The sequence below is a fragment of the Aquarana catesbeiana genome, linkage group LG06 (assembly GCF_042186555.1).
Source record: "Aquarana catesbeiana isolate 2022-GZ linkage group LG06, ASM4218655v1, whole genome shotgun sequence".
NCBI classification, from domain to species: Eukaryota; Metazoa; Chordata; class Amphibia; order Anura; family Ranidae; genus Aquarana; species Aquarana catesbeiana.
In genome coordinates, this window is record NC_133329.1 from 152,828,991 (window position 1) to 152,855,790 (window position 26,800).

Consider the following 26,800-nt stretch of genomic DNA (forward strand, 5'->3'; position numbering starts at 1 on the left):
ATATTTGAATGATAATTCTTTAATTCTCAGTTTCACTGGACAAATGGATAGATGCTCTAGATGTAACCTTGGAAGGCTGTGGGGGTCGTGTTGTCACTAACCTGTACAGGAAGCCCTTGTCTGGAAACAGTATATTGAGGGCAGACTCAGGTCATGCCGCACATACCATTAGAGGCATTCCTGTAGGCCAATTTCTACATTTATGAAGGATATGTAGCAGGGATGCTGATTTTGAGAGGGAGACTCTTAATATGGGTAATTGTTTTTTGCAGCGGGGTTACCCTGAAGGTTCAGTCAATAGGGCTATTAATATAGCTAGAAAAACTGAGAGGAGTCATCTATTAGGTGGTAAAACACGTGACGTTAAAAAGCAAGGGCCACCCGTGTTCTCCACTCCATTCAGTATGGAGTTTAGAAAGATTAAAAATATTGTTGAACGCCATTTACCTATTTTATATAATGACAATATGTACGCTCAAATCCTCTCCGGTGGGGCTAGAATAGTTTCTCGACGTGCGCCCTCTCTAGGCAACTCCTTATCCCCCAGATATTTTTATTCTAGTTATAAGTGGGGGACTACTTAGCTTGATTTTAAGGGGAACTACAAGTGTGACACAAATAATTGCCCTTGTTGTCGAAGTTTGATTAAGGGAGAAGGATCTAATTCTACAGTTAGTGGCAGAAATTATAGTGTCAAGGATTTTATAAACTGTAACACCAGATATTTGATATACTTGATTACATGTAAAATCTGCCACATACAATAAATGGGCAGAACAACAAGGAGATTGTGGGATCGCCTCCATGATCATGTGCATGATATACATGCACATGATATACAACCACTCTACAAATGTTGCTATTTTAATCAATCACATGGTGCCGATCTCTCAGCTCTACAAATACAGGGGATTGAAAGAGTTAAAAGACAACCTAGGGGAGGTGATGTCTTTAGGTTGCTGTGCAAGCAGGAGGTCTTTTGGATTTTCCATTAGAGAACACGCATACCCAATGGGTTAAATTTTGAGCGGGATCTTACCCATTTTTATGATTGACCCCCTTTGCTTTTTCCCTTTTTTTTCTCTTAGCTAGTTTCCAGCAGACTATCAGCAACTATTTCTTTCCTATACATTTATTCATTTTTTTCTCTCTTAGCTAGATTCCTGCAGTCTATTAGCACCTATTTCTCTCCTACATTTTATTTTATTTTTTTCCTTCTTCTCTTAGCACCTATTTCTCTCCTACATTTTATTTTTTTCTCTCTCCTCTCTTAGCTAGTTTCCTGCAGTCTATTAGCACCTATTTCTCTCCTATTTTTTTTTTTTTTGCCATTGACAGTCATTCGAGACTATGCACATACTTTGGGAATATGCCTGTATCAGTCCTCATGAAGTTCTAACACTTTGCTTTTAAAATTATTTGTTCTCAACATCAACTTCATTGTGTGTATACATATTTACATGTTTTCTATTATTTTGTGTATGTTGTTACAACTATACAATGATTTTGACTGATGTGTCGAGTTTGTTCCGAGTCTAATTGGTGGATCAGATTTGTTCTGGTAGTGGATTTGAACCAAACTCTTTATGTCAGATTTGGGTGTAAGTACTGTGTATTCTAGCCAGGTTTTCTTTGTAACACCAGCTGAGTACTAACTTTAAATTGGGTAGTTCACCTGTAACCTAACGATGACACATTAGAGCAGTATATAGGCGATTGTGGTGACTAGTTCCAATAGGCAATAAATAAGCGCTAAATGCGTCTACCTCTTTGTCTCCTGCTCCATTTGTCAACCACTTGTCATATGAAGCTTCAATAAAAGTATTTTTGGAAGTGCAGCTGTCCGGAATAATTTCCTTAAATTAATCCCTAGTACTATCCGAGTAAGAAAACGTAAATACCAACAAGTTTCTAACAGCCATCAATCATATTCAAACCTGCTTTGGAAATGTGATTGTAGCTGGTGATATAAGGAGCTGAGAGTGGGGCACTTACAAGCAGACTTCAGGATGTACACTCTCCGAGACCCTGTGAGACACTCAGTAATTTATGATTACAGTGGATTACAATGAACTGGATAGTATTAGTAGCTTATGGGTTCATTTCACAGTTGTCTACCAATGCCTTTTAACCACTTCAGTACCGGGTACTTTAACCCTCTTCCTGCCAAGGCCATTTTTTTAGCTTTCAGGGCTGTCACACTTTGCATGACAATTGCGCGGTCATGTAACACTGTACCCATAACGAACATAACCAACTTTTTATCAAATTTTCACCCAAATAGAGCTTTTTTTTGGGCGGTATTTAACCACTGGGCACTTAAAGCGGGGGTCCACCTATCTATCGTTTTTTTTTTTTTTTTTGAGTTCATTCACAAACTTTTCTTCTCAGCATTACATACTCACATATTGTGTGTAATATGTCTGCCTGTGTCAGATTTCATCGGAAAGAATAACATATTATTCACTGCAGGCGGTTTCCATCTTCATTGTGGGCATTTGAAGCCCACAAGCATTTATTTCCTGGATGTGGTGAATGCTGTGCTCCCAGCATTCACCGCTCGTTCCCGCACATGCTCAGTGGCATCCTGGGAAGCCTGAGACTAGCTCCCAGGAGTCTGGGAGAGGCTAGAAACACGCCTACTCCCACGGGAGGAGAACCAGGAAGTGCAAAGAAGAATAGAAAAATAAAAGGTAATTACGGCGATTTAAATTTTTTTAAACGGCATGTCAGCATCTAGGCAAGGAAGAGAATACATACAGATATTGTTCAAAATTTGGGTTGAACCCCGCTTTAAACCCCCTTCCTAACCAGACCAATTTTCAGCTTTCGGTGCTCTCACACTTAGAATGACAATTACTCAATCATGCAACACTGTACCCATATGAAATTTTTGTCCTTTTTTTCACACAAATAGAGCTTTCTTTTGGTGGTATTTAATCACCGCTGGGTTTTTTATTTTTTGTGCTATAAATCAAAAAAGACTGAAAATTCGGTAAAAAAAAAAAAAAAAAAAAATCTTTGTTTCTGTTAAAATTTATTGCAGATTGGCGAGAGTATTGGCAGAGTATGGGCAGAGTATGGGCAGAGTATGGGCAGAGTACTGCAGAGTATTGGCACTGAGCAGCGTTGTGGGCACTACCGATCCAGCCCACAGCGCTGCTACAAATGATCTCTCCCCCTCTCCCCTTGCACTGTACAGATCGGTACAGAGAGGGGAGGGAGGAACCAGCGACAGGACGCCGGTTTGTTTACAAGTGATCGCTCCGTCATTTGACGGAGTGATCATGTGGTAAGCAGCCGCTACCAGCAGCCATTTACCGTGATGTGCCAGGTCTTCCGGATCCGGCGGTCACAGATATTTCCGGGAGCGCGCCCGAGGGCGCACGCAAGAGCAACATTCTGGGAGGACGTCCTCCCAGAATAAGCCAACCGCACTGTAGCCGTCTTTCGGCTATGGCCCGGTCGGCAAGTGGTTAATTAACACTTTTTTTTTTTTTTTTTGCTAAACAAAAAAAAAAGACCGAAAATTTTGAAAAAAAAAAAAAGTTTTTCTTTGTTTCTGTTATAATATTTTGCAAATAATCTTTCTTTATGAATTTCGGTTAAACTGTATCTTGCTACATTTCTTTGGTGAAAATAACCCAAATTAGCGTGTATTATTTAGTCTGTAGGAAAGTTATAGAGTCCGCAAACTTTGGTCTGAAAATTGATTAATCCTGATGTAATGAATGACGCCCTATGTCATTTCTTGAGGCCCGAAAAACGCTTAGACAATACAAATACCTCCAAATGACCTTTTTCAAAAGTAGACAATCCAAGGTATTTAGTAAGAGACATGGCGTGTTTTTGAAGTTGTAATTTTTTGTAATTTTTTTTTCTTTACACTGTCACCAGTATAGCACAGCATCCTCATACAACTGGTATGGCGGTGATCAGGGACACTGACTGGTGACAGTATGTTAAAAAAAAAAAAAATGTTCAATTTTTTTCTTCTTTTTTATTACATTTTTTTCAGCATACTGTGACCACAGAAATAGTGTTACCATAGTAATTTGTTATGTTTTTTACACACGATTGCTTATACTAGTGAATTTTACTGGTAAAAGCAACCATTCAGTGTGTATTGTTGTGATTAGCCACAGCTAATCACATGGTACAGATGGGCTGACATTAGCCCTGTCTGTACCATGTGATCAATGTGACCAATCACAGCTAGCAACACAATTGTATGCAATGAATGGCATGAAAGGACACCATCCATTGTTTACTGTCATGTGATCTGCTGTGATTGGTCTCAGCGATCACATGGTACTGGCAGCAGGCTGGTACACTGATCAGTCATCAGCTGTGCCTGGTGGCAAGAGCCGATGACAAATTGTGCTGCAGCATGGCCTGTGGGGCGCGTTCCGGAAGGACGTCATATGACGTTCACCAAGAGCGACAAATGTCCCGGCCAGCCTATTGTCGAATGAACAAGTGGTTAATCCAACCCTAAAACTTGAAGTGGTATTAAACCCAAAACCAAAAATGTCATATATTGCAGCTTACCAATTATTAGATCAGTGTTGGCCAGGTAAAAATAAGGAAAAGAAAGCTTAAAAATGAAAATGAATGCAGCCATCACATCTAAGTACTGGTAAGCTGCAATATAATAAATGTTTACTTTTGGGTTTCATATTGCTTTAATCCTTAGCATTTATCCTAACAATGAAGATTAACCCTTAACGACAAAACTTCAAGTAAACCTTCCGATCTGAAACCATCTATATTTAATTCAGGAAAAAATGTACATTAATACCAGTTTAATTCCCTAATCTTATTTGAATTCATCCCCACAAACCTGCACTTAGTCTGTCTCCTGCTGAAAGTTTCCCCTCCTGAACAAAGACTTCAACGTTGAATAAAATTGCTTCAGAGATGTGAGAAGACAAAAAGAGATTGAAATCACCTCTGCTGACTCAAATTAAATATCGATTTGGCAGAAGCCAGCCTTCATTATGCTTATTTCATCAGTATATCTTCTATTTTACACATAAACACTAATTATAGTTATTAAAGTTCCTTACCTAGAGTAGGCCTGATGAGAGGCTGACTTTGATCTATAATATAATGGATTTCTTCCTTCACATCAATGATAGCAGCAAACATCTTTTCCTGATCAGATCCAGAGGCTCCTAGTCTCTGTGCATACAACCAGGATAAATTGGAATCCAAAAGATACATATTTAAGGTCTTGTTGGTCCTGCACCTGAGACCAGCAATATCCTCATTGCTGATATGATAGCCAGGAGTAACTTGTCTCTTCTCCTCAATGTGAGGCATTACGGATAGATATTTGTGGCTTGAGTCCTTCCCATGGGAAGAAAGTGCAAAAGGCACATTCTCCTGATTGGAAGCTAAATCATCAAGAAGTCCTCTATTAACTGTCTGACAACATGCAGTATAGTGGTAATAGGGACTGTATGTACTTAGAAAGTTGCTGCATTCTCTCATCCTAGACATAAAGCCGAGAAAATATTGTTCTTTGAGGTAGAAAGAATCTAAGGCTGCTCCAATGTCCAGGAAGTTACAGTGGGGTGTGCCAACTCGACTCAGAATGACTCCCCTGGTTTGATTAACACACAGCTCACACACATTGTGAACTTGGGTTAAAAAGTGCCATTGTGGAAGGACAACAGTATTACAGCATGGAAACGATTTGGAGAACTTTAACACAGGATCTAGATTTCCTTGAACAGTAGGCTCAGTAAAGTAGTTTTCAGTGCAGTTGTTATACTTTACAGCAACCTCCATGATCTACAAAGGGAAAACATTTAAAGACCTGTTATACTTATGTAGTGAAAAAACTAAAATAACATGCAATATGTGAGGACTTAAAGTGGCAATAAATCCAAAAGCAAACATTGTATACAGTGCAGCTTACCAATTCTTTCTGTACAATATTTTTATTGATTTTCATAGAAATGAAAACATCAGACGTGCCCACGCAGGGGGACACAACAGTTGCATGGAATAATAGTAATTTCTGGAAAGTAAGTACCAACAGAATGGCTAAAGTCAACACCCTGAGATGCTGACCATAGAACTAGCATGACAACAACCAGAATCCTGCGATTTCGGATCATCTTGGGGAGAGCACACCCTCTAGAGTAAGATAAAGGACATGGGAGGAAAAGTAAGAGAGCGGAAGGTGTGGGAAAAGAAGAACAGAGAAAGAAAGCAAAGAGATAGGGAAAGGGTGGGAGGAGGGGGGGGTGGTGAATTCTCCACAGCCTCAGGAACAGGTTAGGACATCCAATTGTAGATAGCTTAGACTGAAAGGGCTCATAAGAGATGAGGCATAGTTAAGCCACAGTTCCCAGGTTTTAAGAAATTTGAAGTTATAGTCGTTAAGGATGCTACACATCTATTCATTAAATCACCAGTTTGGTCATGCTCTTTTGGATCCCTTAAATGGGACCAAGGGATTCCTCCAGGCTTTGGCCTATCACCTATTTGGCTGCTAAAAATAAGTAGGTGGCCTTTTCCTGCTGATTGGAGAATAGGCCTGGCATTCGGCAGTGTAATAAAGCAAACTTGGCATCCATAGGGGTTATTAAGTGAAACAGCATTTGAAACAGTCCAAAAGGCTAGACCAAAATACAGTCAGTCCCAGACATGACCACCATTTATTTGTGGAGGACATCACCACGTTGCCCACAGCATCTGAAGCATCTATTATTATCATTTGGGTTTGCATGGGTTATATAGGCAGGGACCAAGTAGCACTTGAAGAGGGCCTTGTATGTTGATTTTAGAATCATCGTGTTAAAAGGAACATTTTGCTATATTTGACCAGGCTTTGCTCCAGTCCTCAAAGTCTATAGGGGTTGCAAGATCTTTTTCCCATTGCCCCATGTTGAAGCTGGTGGATAGAAAACTACGGCTATTCAGCGTAGGGTATATAATGAAAATGAGCGTAAGAGAGTGTAAACATGTGTGTTCAAAACTAGTCTTCCTAAAAGGGGAAAGTCTGAGGTTTGCAACTTACTAATTCTTCAATGTAGTGGGTGCATTTATTTTCTTTATTTTTACTTTTTCCCCTTTATTGCCAGTAACACACTTACTGTCTTAGGGTAGAACAATGAAGACACCCTTAAGACAGCAGCATTGTCAGTCTGGTTAGATAGAGGGTAATGTTAGATGGACTAGCAGATTTAGATAGACTTGACCAATAAATTGAAGCAAAAACTTTACAAAACAGTTTTTTCCTTTTGGGATAGTTTTTACATAAATGAATAAAACTTGACCATTGTAAGCACTTCTGTCAGTGCTAATTGCTTTGTCTCAACCCTCCAACTGCTACTTTTTGTTCGACAGCTTGGACTGTTAAAGGAAAATAAGAAAGAAAGAAAAAGAACAGCCTTACTGGCTGGATCACCAGGTGATAATAAAGAAAAAGGATTAAAGAAGAAAACTAATGCAGCCATCACATCTAAGGACTGGTAAAGCTGCACTATATTACATTTTTGTTTTTGGGTTTAAATATGCTTTAAGGTTTAACTTCAGACAGATATAAAAAGACAAAATGAATGCAGCTATGTATTCATTGATAAACCAATAAATGCATTTTTATTTAAATGAAACTAGTGAATGCATCTGAATTATACTTCATATAAGTCCCCTGCAATCCTCTATATAGCACTCAGACTGGGAGAAAGCGGAGGGTCATTGGGAGTCAACCAGATGTATTCAATGCAATTTTGTTGACAAGGAACAGAGATGCAGAGAGTAGTGAAAAAACAGATAACCCCATGGGTCTCCTGCTGTCCCCTCACTGTACTGTTAGCAGGCTGGAGGTGGAGAGAGGGCACCAGTGTGTTCTTCTACAGTTGAGAAGGGCATCATAAAAAAGTGGTGTCATTCACATGGTTGTGCGGTGCAACTCTCAGGACTAAGTGGATACAAATACACATACTTTTGTAATAAAAACAGCTCCATTTTATGTATTTCATCTTTAGCTTTTTGCCTGGAGTACAGACTTAATATAATGCAACTGCTTTTCCTTCATTTTACTCTTTAAAAAATAAATAAAATAATTCAGGACAATCCTCAAGTACACACAGACTAAATGTTTCATTGAATACTGATCAAATACCATAGAACAAAGAAAATGCAGCACAGCCTACACCACAAACTACACATAAGACAATAGAACAAGCGCTGATATTGTTATTAGTGGAACAGAAAGTGCAATCCCATACAATCTGAGTGCTCAGGAATCAGGCGGACAAGCTGTATCTCTGTAGAGACAAAATAGAGCAAAGGCTACTACAGTTCACGTATCATGTTCTCACGTGAGCTGGTAAACACGTTGGGTAATCACACTATGAATCTGCTCTCTATAGGCTCTGCAGCTTACAAAGCATTCTGCACCTGGAACAAAATGTTCCGCCCTTGAAAACAAAGACAAGTTGCTTTTTATTTAAGGTCAAAAACATTAGATGCACTAAGCTGAAGGTAGTTTAACAAGCATAAGGGTTTTCTAAGATCGTAAAGTTGAAATAGGGGGACTGGAGAGTAGAGTAAAGTGCAAGCTGCACCCACTTAAAGTGACACTAAACAATATGCTTATTCTCCAAAAATAATGAATACATATCCACTACCTACTGACCATGTAATCTAATTTTCATGAAATGGTTTATTACTGTGTTTTTCTACCTCCTAGTAATGTCCTCCACATGCTCCCAAATAGCTCCTTTTTTCTTTTTGTTTGGAATAGTTTATATTAGTTGCAGTCATGTGCACTGCTCTATGCACAATACATAGTTGAAAGCAATTTGATTTTTTTTTAAACAAGAGTTTACAGTCACTTTAACCCTCACCAGTCCTTCAATTCTAATTTTGACCCTGCATATGTCTGAAGATGAAGACGTCACCACAGATTTCTATAAAGTAGACTGCTAGTAGATAGAAGATTCCAAAACAGGACCGGCAAAATAAATTATACAAATACTTTAAATAGTGGGTAGGGCAGACAGCAAGGATGTTATTAAGAGTAGAGGAGATGAGCTACAAGAAGAGCCTGTTACTTTTCCTAAATGTGCATTGTTACAGGTTTCCTTTACTTTAAATAGCTGTTCTAAGTACTGGGGCTACAGAGGTGTGTAATTTACATAATAAACGAATTTCTACCTAAAGCTAGCCATACACATTTAGAATGGATGAAGGAATCTATTGATTTCTCTCATTCAGCCCTTGAGAGAAATCAATAGGCTGCTGTATCCACGCTTAACATCTTGGATGCCAGCTATTGTATTCAGACAGCGGCAGAACCCACGGCTGCCTGATCTTATAGGATGCGGTCACTCAATTTTCCACCTGGTTCCATTGGCTTTTGTGCAGCTGATGGTGGCAACAGGGCCACCCAGAGCTTGGATTTTGGCCAATTCAGCAGGAATTGGCTGAACTCCAAACTGTGTATGGCTAGCTTAAGGCCATCAAAAATAATAATTTTGTTATATGTGAAAGTCACCATCTGACAACACATGTAAGAAACAATTCTCACCCAGTATTAAAGTATAAGTACTGTATATTAATTCTCTGGAGATGGCCCACTGTTCTCAAAAACAAACATTGGGGCATGCTCAGAAGAACAATACAGTAAAGTAAACACTGCTTTTTATTTATTTTTTTTTAAGGGTCTTTACTTTTAGGATATATCTCCTCAGCAGGGGTTTAAAGGATAAGGTCACTTTAATGCCGCGTACACACGATCAGAAATTCCGTCAGAAAAAACTTGGATGGTTTTTACGACGGAATTCCGCTGTAGCTTGCCTTGCATACACACGGTCACACAAAAGTTCTCTGAACTTTTGACCGTCAAGAACGCGGTGATGTACAACACTACGACGAGCCGAGAAAATGAAGTTTAATGCTTCCGAGCATGCGTCGAATTGTTTTCGAGCATGCGTGATTTTTTTGCGCGTCTGATTTGCATACAGACGAACACATTATCGGATAGGAACTTTTTACGACCGAAAAATAGAGAACCTGCTCTCAATCTTTTGCTGGCTGGAATTCTGCCAGCAAAAGTCCGATGGAGCATACACACGGTCGGAATTTCTGACCAAAAGCTCACATCCAACTTTTGCTGGCAGAATTTCTGATCGTGTGTATGGGGCATAAGAAACATGTTACACCTGCTTTTAGGGTGTAACATGTTCCAGCACCTGCCCCCCTCATCCCATGAGGCCCTTCCGCTGTGAGAGTGGGCATGGGTTCTTCTTCCTCGCAAGCCACTGTCAAATGTAATATTTTAAGATCTGTGAATGACTGACTAAACTACAGGTCCTGTCTTCCACCATGGCAGGTTGGCTTGTAGTTCCCGATGGACTACGAGTGCGCAAAGCACCCCACCACTTGTAGTCCATTGAAACCTCCTCCATCTTTTTAACTGAGATATGGGCAGAAAGCTGGAGGAAGAGAGCGCACCCGAGATCCACTGATCATGGGTGAAATGCTTTGCAGGCTCCTGTGTAAAAAAAATAAATAAATGCACATTTGTTTACCAGCAAAATATGTGCATTTATTACTTAAAGATAAACTTTGTCTTTAATCCATTGTACAGTACTTTATAATTATTCTGCACAACTGTTCTAAACCTTAGGAGCCGTAGAATTTTCCAAATAGAGTATTTACTTGAATTCGCTAAATGCCCTCAATAATATAAATAGCATAATCTTACTTGCATAAGGCTGCCCTCTTGTGGAGGACTATAGAGTGCAGTATAGTAGGCAACCCTCATTTTAAATTGCTACAAACTTTCCACTGGGCAATACTGCCTTCATGTTTTAGTCTTAATAAGAGACCTCTAGTTTAGCCTCAAGATGTATTTGTAGCATTAATTCTAATGCACGTAGAAAGGTGCTTTTTAGCCATTTTAATGTAGGAGCTAAACCCAATAAACTAGAATCTCATATAAGCTTAAAGCTGAATTCTGGGTATGCAGGATTTTACATAGTTACATGGTCCAGTATGAGTCAATATAAGTATGCATGTTTCATACCTTGCCAATCCCTGTGGAAGCTGGAAATCACATCTGGTACTACAGCGCTACTACAGTGATTGCCCTGGCTTCTGGGTTTCTGTGCTGAACAGCTACTCTCCTGCTTAGTAAATACAGGAGGTCACTCGTCCAGCATGGGCACCATTCAGAGAACTCTTTGTATTTTCTCAATGAATGCAAAGCATTCTCTGATAGGACAAGGTGGAGATTGGACGATACAGGCAAGGTCTATGAAGTCACAATCGGGGAACATTTGAATTAATTGAGAAAATTCAAAGTGTTCTCTGAATGGCACCCGTGTTGAGCAACCAACCTCCCACATTCATTAGGCAGCAGGGCAGCCACTCTGTATGTGACCCAGAAGCAAGCGGCAAGTACTGTAGCAGCAGTGTCTACTACAGTGATTTCCAGCTTCCATGGGGATTGACCAGGTATGGCACATGCATACTATGCAAATATAGCCACACATAGAATTCAGCTTTAAACATGTTAATGCCGTTTTGAAAGCCATTTTCAATTTTTTGAAACATGCAGCTTTCAGCAAAAATATCTGGTGTACAGGACAATAAAAAGACAGACTTGCTCGTGTCCTATTTTCACCTAACCAGAAAAAATACCAGGCACATCTAGGTATGGAGGAACAGGCGACCTACTCCCATGACTGTGCTCGCTAAGGCCTGAGAGTGGTCACATGACTGGGAGAGTGACATCACTGCTTCATCAAGTTGTTCTTACCAGTCACTTCAGGGCCAGTTGCTATGGAGGAAGGAGCAGCAAGAGAGCATTGGTAAGGAGAAAATAGAGAAAATGAGGGAGCTCTTTGCAAAGACACTGTCACTTTGCCCTGCAAATGAAGAAGCAGCAGCTACACTGAAAAATCATAACACCTGCCTGCAAAGGTGCACTGTAACAGAGCCTAAGTGACTCGGACTACTAGGCCTCCCTCTCCCAGTTTGAATTGTAGCATATCAAGAACACATAACTGCATCAATTGGTTTTAGATCTGTGAAGAGTTTAACCTGTACTCCTACATTATCCATTTATCACTAAAAAGAGGAAATGGATACATTTCACAGGATGAACAGACAATGGAAGAACACAGAACTGATTATATTCGTAATTAAGTATAATAAAGTAAAAAAGGTTTGGCTATATCTTTTTAAATCTATGTTCTCTGACCTCGTCCAGCAGTGGATGTTCTTCAGCTAAAGGGTTGAAGGGTATGAACATGAGAAGGGCAGGACCTTTTTTCAGTTCATTATTCAGTAGTAAACTTTTAGCACCATGGGGACGCAACCAGTTCAAGAGGGTCTCTCGGCTGTCTAGTGCCCACTTGCATATATTTGCAGCTGTGAAGTTCATTTCTTTGTCTGGGTATACCTGTCAGTGAAGTCAAATAAGGAAAATTAACAATCGTAAATATGTTTTCATTATATAAACAAAAGTAATAAAAAAAAAAACATAAAAAAGGATTTTCTAAAGTCAGGACCAAATAAAGACCTGCAAATAAGACAATAAAAAATAAGTTTGTACTGTATGTCTATAGAACAAGGACAGTTTTCAAACTTTTTGGCTTTGTATTGCTCCAGGGAAGGTCAGAAAGAAATGCCATATTAATACTGAAATGGTAATGTGATTGCTGAAATATTTCTGACATGTCCCTTCAACAGAAGCCATTTAAATAACAACTTCTGTCAACCAGCGGGGATGGAAAACTAAATTTGGTTGGTCCCTTTCAAATCAGTGTATGGCCAGCCAGTCAACCAGTGTTTTAGCCATATTTTAAGTTGATGTATTGTTGAGTTAAATATTCCCACTGGATAATTCTCCATGTAATGATGCCATCCTTGCCCAAGAATTGCTCACACAACACAAAGAGGACTTATATTAATACACAATACAAATATAATAACTACAGAAATATGAAACGTCCAATCATTCTGTAGCGTTTAACCACTTCAGCTCCAGAAGGTTTTACCTCCTTAATAACCAGGCCATTTTTTGCGATACGGCACCACGTTATTTTAACTGACAATTGCGAGGTCGTGCTACGTTGTACCCAAATAAAATTGATGTCCTTTTTTTCCCTACAAATAGAGCTTTCTTTTGGTGGTATTTGATCACCTCTATAAACAAAAAAAGAACAACAATTTTGAAAAAAAAAATATATATATATATTATATATATAAGCGTATATTGATTGGTTTGCCCAAAAGTTACAGCGTCTACGAAATAGTGGATAGATTTATGGCATTTTTATTTATTTATTTATCTTTTGCTTGTGATGGCAGTGATCAGCGATTTTTAGCAGGACTCCAACATTGTGGCAGACAGATCGGACACATGACACTTTTTTGGGAACCAGTGACATTATTACAATGATCAGTGCTAAGAATATGCACTGACATTGTAATGACGTTGGCAGGGAAGGGGTTAACATCAGGGGCGATTAAAGGGTCACCAGTGTTCCCTCAGAGTATTTCTAACTGTGTGGGGGGATGGGCTCACTGCATGGACACGCTGATCCGTGTTCCCGATTAGCAGGATCACTAGATCACAATGTCCATGCCTGACAGCATGACGGTCTGCTTGTTTACATCAGCAGACTGCCATTCTGTCTCTGCGGGGAGCAATCACGAGTGGCCGGCGGACATTGCATCTGATGACTGGTACCCCCTGTGGCCAATCAGCGCGCGAATGTGGCTCCGGCGGTGCATGCCTCCCAGTGGCCATCGACAAAATCACGTACAGGTACGTGATTTTGCGTAATCGAGTCACCTTGCCGCAGTATTTGTACGGCAGGAGGTCGGGAACTGGTCAGTGATGTGATGTGTTGGTAATTTCAGACTGCTCTACGTAGAAAAATGTATTATAACTGACAATCCTGTCCTAGCCTTACAGAGATTTAAAAAGAACAGCAAGTAACAGAAGGGTAGGTGACATAGTCCATGATTCTATGTTGTATATTTTTTTTTATACTGATGAGAGAAATGTTGCTGCTTAGAGAGGATTGGACTAGTAGTAGTGCAGGGATCAGTGACTGGGGTGACCTCTATATGCGGAGTATGAACCACATACTGTACACACTACACAGAAACCTGGAAAGTGTAAGGGCTCCTTCACACGGACGTGTCCGTGTACAGAGCCCGCCCTGCTCAGCGGGGGATCGCTCCGTCGATCCCCGCTGAGCAGGCAGATGACAGGTCCGTTGCTGAACACTGTGCGGCGACAGACCTGTCAGAGTGCTGCTCTCCCCTATGGGGGATCGGATGACGACGGACCGTAGAGTCCGTCGTCACCCGATCCGATGACGGATGGAAAAGTAGGTTTTTCCTCCGTCACACTTTTTCGGATCGGAGTGGGTCGGATGTCAGCGGACATGTCACCACTGACATCCGATGCTCCATAAAGGTCTATGGAGCGTCCGTTCAGGTCCGCCTAAAAAACTGACAGGTGGACCTGAACGGATCGGCCGTGTGAAAGAGGCCTAACTGTTGGCATTTTCATAATACAAGCAGATCGGTCTACCAGCCTTTATTCAAAATGTTTTTTCGTGAAAATTTAATTTTTTCTGTCACATACAAGTTTTCATAATTAGTTTTAAAATACTTGCTTATAGAAGTTGGCTTCTACTCTATTCTCATGTTTATCCTTTTTGCTGTCAGAGCCGTTTTTGTGTTTTTTGCACACGTTTAAAAAATCATTTTAGCTCTAAAGATGATGTAACACCCCCTAGAGAATAAAATAGTGGTAGTTCCAATTTGTCACATGATATTACCGCAAAGGTCTAGGAAATGCAAATTTTCAGTGAAAAGCACACTAAAGTGAATTTTAGGGCAAACAAATGCCATTAATTACTCAATTTTTTGGTGAAATATAAAAGACGAGGTTGCGCCAAGTAAATAGATACCCAACATGCCAAACCTTTAATTTGAGTGCGACCGTGCAATGGCCACAAACTTCAGTACCCTATATTTTTCAAAAGCCCCCTATAGGTATCAGTGTAGTGTTACGAAGGTCTTGTGCTAAAATTATTGCTCTCACTCCGATGTGTGCGGCGATATGTAACATGTGTATCACAATCAACGTTTTCACGTGTAGGTGCCCACGACACATGCGTTTACATTCGTACGTGCGTATATGTGGAGGTGGGGGGGGGGGGGGGGGGAGGGATTTTATGTAACTTAATTACTGCTTTCAAAGCGATCATACGATAATCTGATCATTAGTACACAGATTTTGAGAGCCGATCACAACAGTTCATCCAAAGTTATCCTAAGGGGCAAACATGAAATTTTTTCTCGTACAATACCAGATTGTACTGATTAAAAGAAAAATCTTACAGTTTTCAGCCAAAAACAATACAAATACAATACATTACATCACTTCTGAAGTTGTATTCTGTTGTATGAGGATTTTCATAAATTGAGTAACCTCTTCATTTTCAATATGAGACTAGCATGCAAAAAAAACGGACGATCATCAGTGTTAATTTTGACATCAAATTTTCGATTTAGTTTTAGTCATAGTCTTTTGACGAAAATGCCATTTTAGTTTTAGTCGTATTTTAGTCATCTGAGTTGTTTAAGTTTTAGTCCTATTTTAGTAGACTAAAATCTCCAGTACATTTTAGTCAACTAAAATCAAATGGGTTTAGTTAAATTTTAATGCTATATTTCTTTAGAACTGCCAAAAATTATATACTCCTGGAGCAAAAACCTAATAATGTTTTTTTTAATTACTTATGGTATTAACCACTTCAGCCCCGGAAGGATTTAACCCCTTATTAACCAGGCCATTTCTTGCTATATAGCACTGTGTCGCTTTAACTGACAATTGCAGGGTTGTGCAATGCTGTACCCAAACAAAATTGGTGGTATTTGATCACCTCTGCGTTTTTTCTATTTTTTGCGCTATAAACAAAAAAAGCGCCAATTTCCAAAAAACAAAACAGTATTTTTTTTACTTTCTGCTATAATACATATCCAAAAAAAATAAACACATTTATTCATCAGTTTAGGCCAGTATGTATTCTTGTACATATTTTTGGTAAAAAAAAAAAAAAAAAAAAAAAAAATCACAATAAGCGTATGTTGATTGGCTTATAGATTTATAACTCTATGTTATACAGTCTACAAAATAGGGGATAGATTTAGGGACTTTTAATTTTTTGTATTGCTTTTACTGGTAATGGCGGCAATCTGCGATTTTTAGCGGGACTGCAACATTGCGGCGGACAATCTGACCCCAAGTGATACTTTTTGGGGACCAGTGCTATTATTACAGTGATCAGTGCTAAAAAAAAATTGGCACTGGCATGGACGGGGTTAACACTAGGGGGCGATCAAGGGGTTAACTGTGTTCCCTGGGTGTGTTCTAACTGTCTGGGGGATGGGCCTACTGGGACAACACAGATCGCTGTTCCTGATCACTAGGAACAGTAGATCTCAGTATTGTCCCGTCAGAACAGGGATCCGCCTGGTTTACATAGGCAGATACCTGTTCTGCCTCTCTGTACCACGATCGCGGGTGGCCGGCGGACATAGAGTCCGCTGGACGCGTGTGCCCACACTACCACATGGAAGGACCGATGCACAGGTACGTCTGTTTGTGCAGCCGAGCCACCTTGCCGCAGTATATATGCGGAGGGAGGTCGGCACGGTTTGAACATGCACTACAGACACCGATTTAGCCATTGTGATATCAATTTCAATTTAGTTTTAGTCATAGTCTTTTGACTAAAATGGTATTTTAGTTTTAGTCGTATTTTAGTCTACTAAAATTGTGTTAATTTAGTCAATGAAAATACTTTAGTCTATGAAATTAACACTGACGATCATTCGCCTGATATTCTTATCGTGTGGCTTAAGGCCAGCTTAAGAGAGAGTCACCATATCCAACTGTCCTGATCACTGATGTTCCCATAAATGAAAATGAGGGTACAGCCAAAATTTGGAGCTGTCACTAGGAGGGGAAATCTTTAGACATGGACACTTGGGGGTTGATTTACTAAAGGCAAATCCACTTTGCACTACCTGGAAGTGCACTTGGAAATGCAGTCACTTTAAATCTGAGGGAAGATCTGAAATGAGGGGAAGCTCTGCTGATTTTATCATCCAATCATGTACAAGCAAAAATGCTGTTTTTTATTTTCCTTGCATGTCCCACCTCAGATCTACAGTGACTGCACTTCCAAATGCACTTGCAGTGCACTTGTAGTGCAAAGTGGATTTGCCTTTAATAAACCCCTTGGTCCCAGGATAACTGTATAAGAGGGTATTTTTAGATATACCTAAATGTGGAGCTCCAGGCACAGAATAATAATAAAAAAAAAATGATATTATATACCGTATTTATCGGCGTATAACACGCACCCCAAGTTTAGGAGAGAATTTTAAGGAAAAAAACTTTTAGGAGGGAAGTTTAAGGAAAAGAAACTTACATTAAAATGCCCATCAATGCAGCCTCATCAGTGTTCATCTGCAGCCTTGTTAGTGTCATTGCAGCCTCTTCAGTGTCAGTGCGGCTTTGCCCCAGTGCAGTCTTGTCAGTGCAGCCTTGTCTCCAGTGCAGCCTTGTCCCCAGTGCCGCCTTGTCCCCAGTGTCCATGCCTACCGCCTGCCGCCACCGACATACACATGCTAGTAGTTTTAAATATGGCGCCGCGGAGTTCGGAGGGACTCGGCGCCGGCGGAACTGAACGAACGCCGCCGAGATACAAATAGTCGAGTGTATTCGGCTCTTTCCGGCGCCGCTCACAGTCCCGCCCTATGATGGACATAACACAGGTCCAATGGCGGGACTGGGCGGGACTGGGCGTGACTGTGAGCAGCGCCGGAAAGAGCCGAATACACTCGACTATGTGTATCTCGGCTCTGTGATTTCGGCGGCGCTCGTTCAGCACCGCCGAGTCCCTCCGAACTCCGCGGCGCCATATTTAAAACTACTCGCTATGTGAATGTCGCCTGTGATCGCCGCCGATAGCTCACAATTAGCGGGGATCGGCGTATAACACGCACCCACGACTCTCCCCTGATTTTAAGGGGAAAAAAGTGCGTGTTATACGCCGATAAATATGGTATATGTATTTGTACACCTTATAGAATACATGTTCTGTGAATGGCTAAAGGGAGAGGGGAGATAAATATACAGTGGGGACGGAAAGTATTCAGACCCCCTTAAATTTTTCACTGTTATATTGCAGCCATTTGCTAAAATCATTTAAGTTCATTTTTTTTCCTCATTATGTACACACAGCACCCCATATTGACAGAAAAACACAGAATTGTTGACATTTTTGCAGATTTATTAAAAAAGTATAACTTAAATATCACATGGTCCTAAGTATTCAGACCCATGGCTGTGACACTCATATTTAACTCAGGTGCTGTCCATTTCTTCTGATCATCCTTGAGATGGTTCCTTCATTTGAGTCCAGCTGCGTTTGATTATACTGATTGGACTTGATTAGGAAAGCCACACACCTGTCTATATAAGACCTTACAGCTCACAGTGCATGTCAGAGCAAATGAGAATCATGAGGTCAAAAGGAACTGACTGAAGAGCTCAGAGACAGAATTGTGGCAAGGCACAGATCTGACCAAAGTTACAAAAAAATTTCTGCTGCACTTAAGGTTCCTAAGAGCACAGTGGCCTCCATAATCCTTAAATGGAAGACCTTTGGGGTGACCAGAACCCTTGCTAGAGCTGGCCGTCCGACCAAACTGAGCTATCGGGGGAGAAGAGCCTTGGTGAGAAAGGTAAAGAAGGACCCAAAGATCACTGTGGCTGAGCTCCAGAGATGCAGTCGGAAGATGGGAGAAAGTTGTAGAAAGTCAACCATCACTGCAGCCCTCCATCAGTTGGGGCTTTATGACAGTGGCCCGACGGAAGCCTCTCCTCAGTGCAAGACACAAGAAAGCCCACATGAAGTTTGCTAAAAAACACCTGAAGGACTCCAAGATGGTGAGAAATAAGATTCTCTGGTCTGATGAGACCAAGATAGAACTTTTTGGCCTTAATTCTAAGCGGTATGTGTGGAGAAAACTAGGCACTGCTCATCACCTGTCCAATACAGTCCCAACAGTGAAGCATGGTGGTGGCAGCATCATGCTGTGGGGGTGTTTTTCAGCTGCAGGGACAGGATGACTGATTGCAATCGAGGAAAAGATGAATGCGGCCAAGTACAGGGATATCCTGGACCAAAACATTCTCCGGAGTGCTCAGGACCTCAGACTGGGCCAAAGGTTTACCCTCCAACAAGACAATGACCCTAAGCACACAGCTAAAATAACAAAGGAGTGGCTTCACAACAACTCCGTGACTGTTCTTGAATAGCCCAGCCAGAGCCCTGACTTAAACCCAATTGAGCATCTCTGGAGAGACCTAAAAATGGCTGTCCACCAACTTTTGGGTCTGCAAGGAGGAATGGCAGAGGATCCCCAAATCCAGGTGTGAAAAACTTGTTGCATCTTTCCCAAAAAGACTCATGGCTGTATTAGATCAAAAGGGTGCTTCTACTAAATACTGAGCAAAGGGTCTGAATACTTAGGACCATGTGATATTTCAGTTTTCCTTTTTTAATAAATCTGCAAAAATGTCAACAATTCTGTGATTTCTGACAATATGGGGTGCTGTGTGTACATTAATGAGAAAAAAAAAATGAACTTAAAATGATTTTAGCAAATGGCTGTAATATAACAAAGAGTGAAAAATTTAAGGGGGTCTGAATACTTTCCGTCCCCACTGTATATATAGCTCTATCTCCCCTCTCCCTTTAGCCATTCACAGAACATCATGTATTCTATAAGGTGTACAAATACAAAAACACGAGGCTACAAGGCCTTTTATCGATGATCAAGGGGAGGCAGGGAGATAAACAATACTAAGGCTTCCGTGTTTGAGAATACAGCACTCACTGGAGTTTACTGGTGTAAAGAAAAGTATGAATTATTGTACAATACAAAGCAGCCATTTATTTAGTAAAACTGACTAAAGGGGATTTTTTTCTGCACAAAAAAACAAAAACAAAGAAAAAAAATATTGTCTGTACCTGGAGATCCACTTTAGGTACCAATATAAAAGAAATTCATTAAAATGCTGGCTTACCTAGATTTAATTCCATACCTCCTTATACAGCATCATCATACAGCAACATAAGTGATCCAAACTAGCCCAAGAACTTCTAGTTAAAGTGGTTCTAAAGACAGAAGTTTTTTTTGTATTTTAATGCATTCTAAAGCATGAAGATAAAAAACCTTCTGTGTGCAGCAGCCCTCCTCAGCCCCCCTAATACTTACCTGAGCCCATCTCGATCCAGCGATGTTGCAGGAGAGACTCGGCTGCCCGGGACTCTCCCTCCTGATTGGCTGAGACAGCAGCAGTCCGCCATTAGCTCCTGTTACTGTCAGTCAGTGAGCCAAGGAGGAGAGAGAGAGAGAGGGGGGAGGGGCCTAGCTGCAGCCCTGTGTCTGAATGGATACACGGAGCTGGGACTCGGCTCGGGTGCCCCCATAGCAAGCTGCTTGCTCTGGGGACACTTGGCAGGAGGGAGGGGCCAGGAGCACCAAAGAGGAGCCCGAGAAAAGGAGGATCTGGGCTGCTTTGTGCAAAACCACTGCACAGAGGAGAGAAGTATGACAGGTTTGTTCATTTTAAAACACAAAAAACAAGACTTTAGTATCACTTTAAGCTTCATATCAATTCATTTGCTGCTGTATAATTTTCAATGCTGATGCTTTTACAGATTAAAATAGGGATCCCACTCACAGAAGCACCATAATAGTGGTAGAGAAGTATTTCATGTATATTGACAAATATATGCATGAGAGAGCGCTGTCATAGTTACATAGTTAGTCAGATTGAAAAAAAGACACAAGTCCATCTAATAGTTCAACCAAAAAAAACCCCCAACCATACAATCCTATACCCACAGTTGATCCAGAGGAAGGCGAAAAACTCCATGATCCAATTTGCTCCAGCAGGGGAAAAAAATCCTTCCTGATCCCCTGAGAGGCAATCGCAAATTCCCTAGGTCAACTTTACCTATAAATGTTAGTACCCAGTTATATAATAACTGTCATGTTAGGTGCTGCGTTTTCCTTAGGGTCCCTTTGCTGGCTAGGAGGGCTGAGTCCTGGGGGAGTTTTGGTTCATGTATGCAATGTAAAAATTACCCCTTTCATTGCATCTTGATAGTTTTAAACTAACCGAGCAAAACACCACTTAGTTTACCATAATATATAAGATTGTCAAAAATTTATTGTCAAACATAAATTAGATTTATTACCGTAGGAGACCTTCATAACAAAAATTAGATGAATTACCGTAGGAGACCTTCATGTCTTTACTACAGCATTCAAAATATATGTGTGGAAGTAGTAGGAATTTTTGGATAGACTTGCCCATGTTATGCGCACCAACATATTTGGATATAGAAAGGGAACACATTTTGTGGTAATACAATCAAGGAGGTCACATGGACATTTTCTAGTGACACATACTGTATATTATAGTGAGGAATACAGCTCCACAAAACTGGAACAGCAACAGAAGGAATATCTGACCCACTTAAAGCATAAAGTGGACAGGCAGAAAAGAAGGCGAATTTTAACACATCCTGCATTCATAATCATGGTTATTATTGGATAACCAATAAGTGTAAAAGCAAATTTAATATGGCCATAAGTCATCTGATTGCAGGAGCATGAAATTTGGAAAATAAAACACTGCACCTCCAGTATAAATGGTAGTCATGACAACTCACAGCACACCACAGAATAGCTTATGAACTAGAAATGGTAGATATAGTCACCAGAAAGCACCACATCCCATGATTGAATGTAAATAGGAGTGAAGGCTAATTCGCCAAGAAAGAGGGGGGAAGGGGGGGTTTTCCCCAGGGACTTTTAAGGTGCTATTTAAATAAACAATATGATCAAAAATCAACAAATCTGTACAATCATATTATATAAAATCTATATTTTTATTGAATCATAGATTAAAAATATCTATGCCCCAAAAAGATGAGACATTATCATAAAAAAGCTTGAACATAAATATAAATCCACCCAAAAAAAATCACATTACAAGGTGCGACAGGATGAAACTACTTAATTGATTCCATGACAATCTGCCGGTAACGTTACCGGCGCTTCTCTATTGAGGGGGCATGGAATGTTCTCGAGCCCACATGCCGAATTGATGTCCTAAAAATAGCATTGCTGGAAAGGGATCGCTCCCTCTGCACAATCAACCATAGTTCATATCAGTGAATAGCTCACTATACTATCGATGTATCCTGATCTGCAGGGTCTGCATGTGCTTTGAGACTTCTATGTTTTAAGCCATTATCAGATTGGTTCTATTTAAGGACTACTTTAAGACTTTATATTCCCCTGTGGTCACATCAAGACAAGGAAACCCTTTACGTATGAGAGCCCCTCAGTTGGAAATTGGTAGCAGGTTATCAGCTAATTCAATCGCTTATGCAGTGTTGGTGTATTACAGCCTGAGTCCACTACAATCATTGCCTTTAAACTCCTGAAGAAGCTCGTATTAGAGCGAAACATGTCGAGCGGCAGATTGTCATGGAATCAATTAAGTAGTTTCATCCTGTCGCACCTTGTAATGTGATTTTTTTTGGGTGGATTTATATTTATGTTCAAGCTTTTTTATGATGATGTCTCATCTTTTTGGGGCATAGATATTTTTAATCTATGATTCAATAAAAATATAGATTTTATATAATATGATTGTACAGATTTGTTGATTTTTGATCATATTGTTTATTTAAATAGCACCTTAAAAGTCCCTGGGGAAAACCCCCCCTTCCCCCCTCTTTCTTGGCGAATTAGCCTTCACTCCTATTTACAGAATAGCTTATGTTAATCCTGGGAACAACAAATCACCCCACAGCTTCATTGTGGTACAAAAAATAAGTTTGGTGAGAAGGTTCAAAATTTGCCATAATCAGAATATAGCAACTTACTTTGATTAAAATATTAAATGTATTATTAGAAAACTGTTATGAGTACAACACATTAAGACAAATATGACGACAGCCTCAGAAAAAGAATGTTCAATAGCAGAAGCAAAGGCTAGAGAACGGAGCCACAAACACTATTAAGGGATAGAGTTTTGCTGAGGCATATGCAGCTGTCCATATCACACCGTAGAACTCAAGGCATCCAATATACAGTATGTTTATGACTGTTGAAGCATCACAGTTCACATGCATTGTAACAAAACACTCCACATATACTGCAGTCTCCAACATACCATCTAAGGTGTCATAAGCCATAGTGAACAAAAGAAGAGGCAGTACAGAGGAAAGAATAAGGGGCTAAGCACCTAAATACTTTTTTATACGTTACAGGGAAACACAAGAAAATGTTATTTCATACTGAGCACTTACTAAAGAAGTATTTAGGTTTCTGTGCAAAAAAACACTTCCAGGTTTGGTGAAGGAGATTTTCTTTGCAAGGTTTCCATCAGTGATCACCCCATAACGAATGGTTTCAATGTAATCTAAAAAATAAGTTGCATCACAGAGGTTAATTTTGTATGACAGTTTACGGCATGGCATGACAACTTTTGAACAGTGATTTGCTGCCCTGTCAGACAAGAGACTGTACTCTGGGACATCACTTTACATGACTAAAGCCAGCCAAACATGGATCGAAATTTAGCCAATTAACCACTTAAGGACCGGAAGGACTTACCCCTTTAATGAACAGGCCATTTTTTGCGGTATGGCACTGTGTCACTTTAACGGACAATTGCGCACTCGTGCGACATTGTACCCCAAAAAAATTGATGTCTTTTTTCCCACAAATAGAGCTTTCTTTTGGTGGTATTTAATCACCTCTGCGGTTTTTATTTTTTGTGCAATAAACAAACAAACAAAAAAAAACAAACAAACTAAATAACCCTAGGGTGGACTTTAAAGGCACTAATTGCATAACAGAGTGTGTACTGTAAAGAATAATATTTAACAACTATATAAAAACACATTAGAAATGGAATGAATACAAATCTATCAAAATGCACCATATACAGGTATTATAAATATGATCCTCCTTCAACTGACGCGTTTTAGACTAAAAGCATCTCCTTCTCCAGGGGTATCTTCAGGAACGGCGTGCGTTTCGCTTTAAGATAAAAGTGATCTCTGCGGCAGATTCGCCGCAAGATCACTTTTAAAACGGTGGCGGATGAGGGCCCCTTCCGCCGCGCTCTGGTCATCTCCGCCACTTACAGGAGCCATCGTTAGCAGCAGAGACGATCGCCTCTGCTCCCCTCACTGCTTGGATGCTGAGTGAGGGAAAGATGGCCCCCACTCGGCTCCATAGCATTGAAGGGCGGAAGCGACGTCAAACGTCACTTCCGCCCAATGCTCTTAAAAGGGGAAATATTTTACTTATTTTTTTAATTGCATTTTTGTGTAAATATGAGATCTGAGGTCTTTTTGACCCCAGATCTCACATAAGAAGTCCTGTCATGCTTTTTTTCTATTACAAGGGATGTTTACATTCCTTGTAATAGGAATAAAAGTGACCCCAATTTTTTTTTTTTGAAAGGACAGTGTAAACATAAAAAAAATAATTTTTTTTTTAAAGCACCCCATCCCGCCGAGCTTGCACGCAGAAGCGAATGCATACACAAGTTGCGCCCGCATATGAAAACACATGAGGTATCGCCACGATCGTTGGAGCGAGAGCAATAATTCAATTCACTCTGCGTAACATTATCTTTCAAAATATAGAAAAAATTGGGCTAACTTTACTGTTATCCTATTTTTAACTCAAAAAATGTATTTTTTCCCAAAAAATTGCTCTTGTAAGACCGCTCTGCAAATACGGTGTGACAAAGTATTGCAATGACCGTTATTTTATTCTCTAGCATGTTAGAAAAAAAAAAAAAGTTAGGTTCTAAGTAGTTTTCAAGCAAAAAAAAAAAAACAGATTTTCACTTGTAAACAACAAATCTCAAAAAGAGGCTCGGGGCTGAAGTGGTTAAACATATCAACAAAAACCCACTCATATTCTGGTGGTGTCACAGATAAAAACATTCCAAATAACTTGTTAAAATCAGAAAAACACAAAAGGACTATGTCTCAGGACTTCCTGCTCAGATGTCTCATCATGCTGTTGATCATTAAAATTGCATGGTTTGGGAAGCTTAGTTATTTTGGAATAACCCATAGGCACCCATTCTATTGCCACAATTTTCATACACTCACACACAGCTATAGTTGATTGTCTGTATATGTGTTATCTTACAGTTTATACCATCCCTATATCCAAAGGCCACTTGTGTTTCCCTACTCTCTAGCTGCATAATCCAGGTATATTTGATAGATCAATACAAGGTACCTATACTTACACACACTGGCGCATATTTATATGATGTACCAGATATATATGGCCATATTAGGCTTATATTACAAATTACTACTATTTCTGTTTGCAGATCCCTGTTCACTCTTGACCTCAGTGCTCTCCGCTGTCCATTCTTTCCATTTTTGGGGGGTCAGCATCATGAGATTTAATTTCCAAAATAACTAAGCTTTTCAAACTATGCAAAATTTTAATGATCAACAGCATGATGAGCCATCTGAGCAGGAAGTCCTGAGACGTAGTCCTTTTGTGTTTTTCTGATTTTAACAAGTTATATGGAATGTTCATCTGACACCACCAGAATATGAGTGAGTTTTTTTTTTATATGTTTAAAAATTGTAGAGTCGCCATTAATAAGCAAATGTTTTGTTATTTCTGCTTTATGTTTACTCTCTCATACTTATGTTATAGATATAGGATCCTATCCCTAAAACACCCTGAAGAAGGAGATGCTTTTACTCTGAAACGCGTCAGATGGAGGATCATAGTCATAATACCTGTATACAGTGCATTTTGATACAATTTGTATTCATTCAATTTCTAATGTATTTTTATATATTTGTTAAATACATATTATTCTTTATAGTACACACTCTGTTATGCAATTAGTACCTTTAAAGTCAACCCTAGGGGTATTTCGTTCTAGATCAGGGGTAGACAACCTCGGCACTCCAGCTGTTTTGAAACTACAAATCCTATCATGCCTCTAGGAGTCATACCTGTGATTGTCAGGGTCTTGCAATGTCTTATGAGCCGAGGTTGCCTACCCCTGGTATAGATTATCAGAATGTGGCACAAGAGGAAATAATCACTAATACAAACAAAAAAAAGCACCAATTTAAAAAAAAAAAAAAAAAGCGCAATATTTTGTACTTTTTTTCTATAATAAATATCCCCCCCCCCCCCAAAAAAAAATACTCTTCCTCAGTTTATGTATTCTTTTACATATTTTTGGTAAATAAAATTTTAAAAAAATTCTAATAAGCGTATATTGATTGGTTTGCGCAAAAGTTATAGCATCTACAAAATAGGGGATAGATTTATGGCATTTTAATTTATTTTTTTAATAGTAATGGCGGTGATCAGCAATTTTTAGCGGGACTGTGACATTGCAGTGGACAGATCGGACACTTTTTTGGGACCAGGGACATTTACACAACGATCAGTGCTATAAAAATGCACTGATTACTGTATAAATGACACTGGCAGGGAAGGGGTTAACACTAGTGGTGATGAAGGGGTTAAATGTGTTCCCTGGGAGGTGTTTCTAACTTTGGGAGAGTGGACTTACTGGAGGAGGATAGAGAGCTCTGTTCCTGATCACTAAGAACAGACAATCTTCTCTCTACTC

General features: G+C 39.8%; 1 protein-coding gene across 2 annotated transcripts in view; it reads right to left on the minus strand.

Moving 5' to 3' along the window:
• The window catches only part of TXNDC11 (thioredoxin domain containing 11), a 213,315-nt gene that overhangs the window by 87,025 nt on the left and 99,490 nt on the right, over positions 1-26,800 (minus strand). The window contains exons 6-8 of one of the 2 annotated variants that reach the window (XM_073591072.1): positions 23,466-23,578; positions 12,230-12,430; positions 5,070-5,799 (exon numbers count right to left, since the gene is read on the minus strand). In XM_073591072.1, the coding sequence (XP_073447173.1) occupies positions 5,070-5,799; positions 12,230-12,430; positions 23,466-23,578 (1,044 nt within the window). The remainder of the gene's footprint in view (positions 1-5,069; positions 5,800-12,229; positions 12,431-23,465; positions 23,579-26,800) is intronic. The other variant, XM_073591073.1, reaches the window with a different exon arrangement.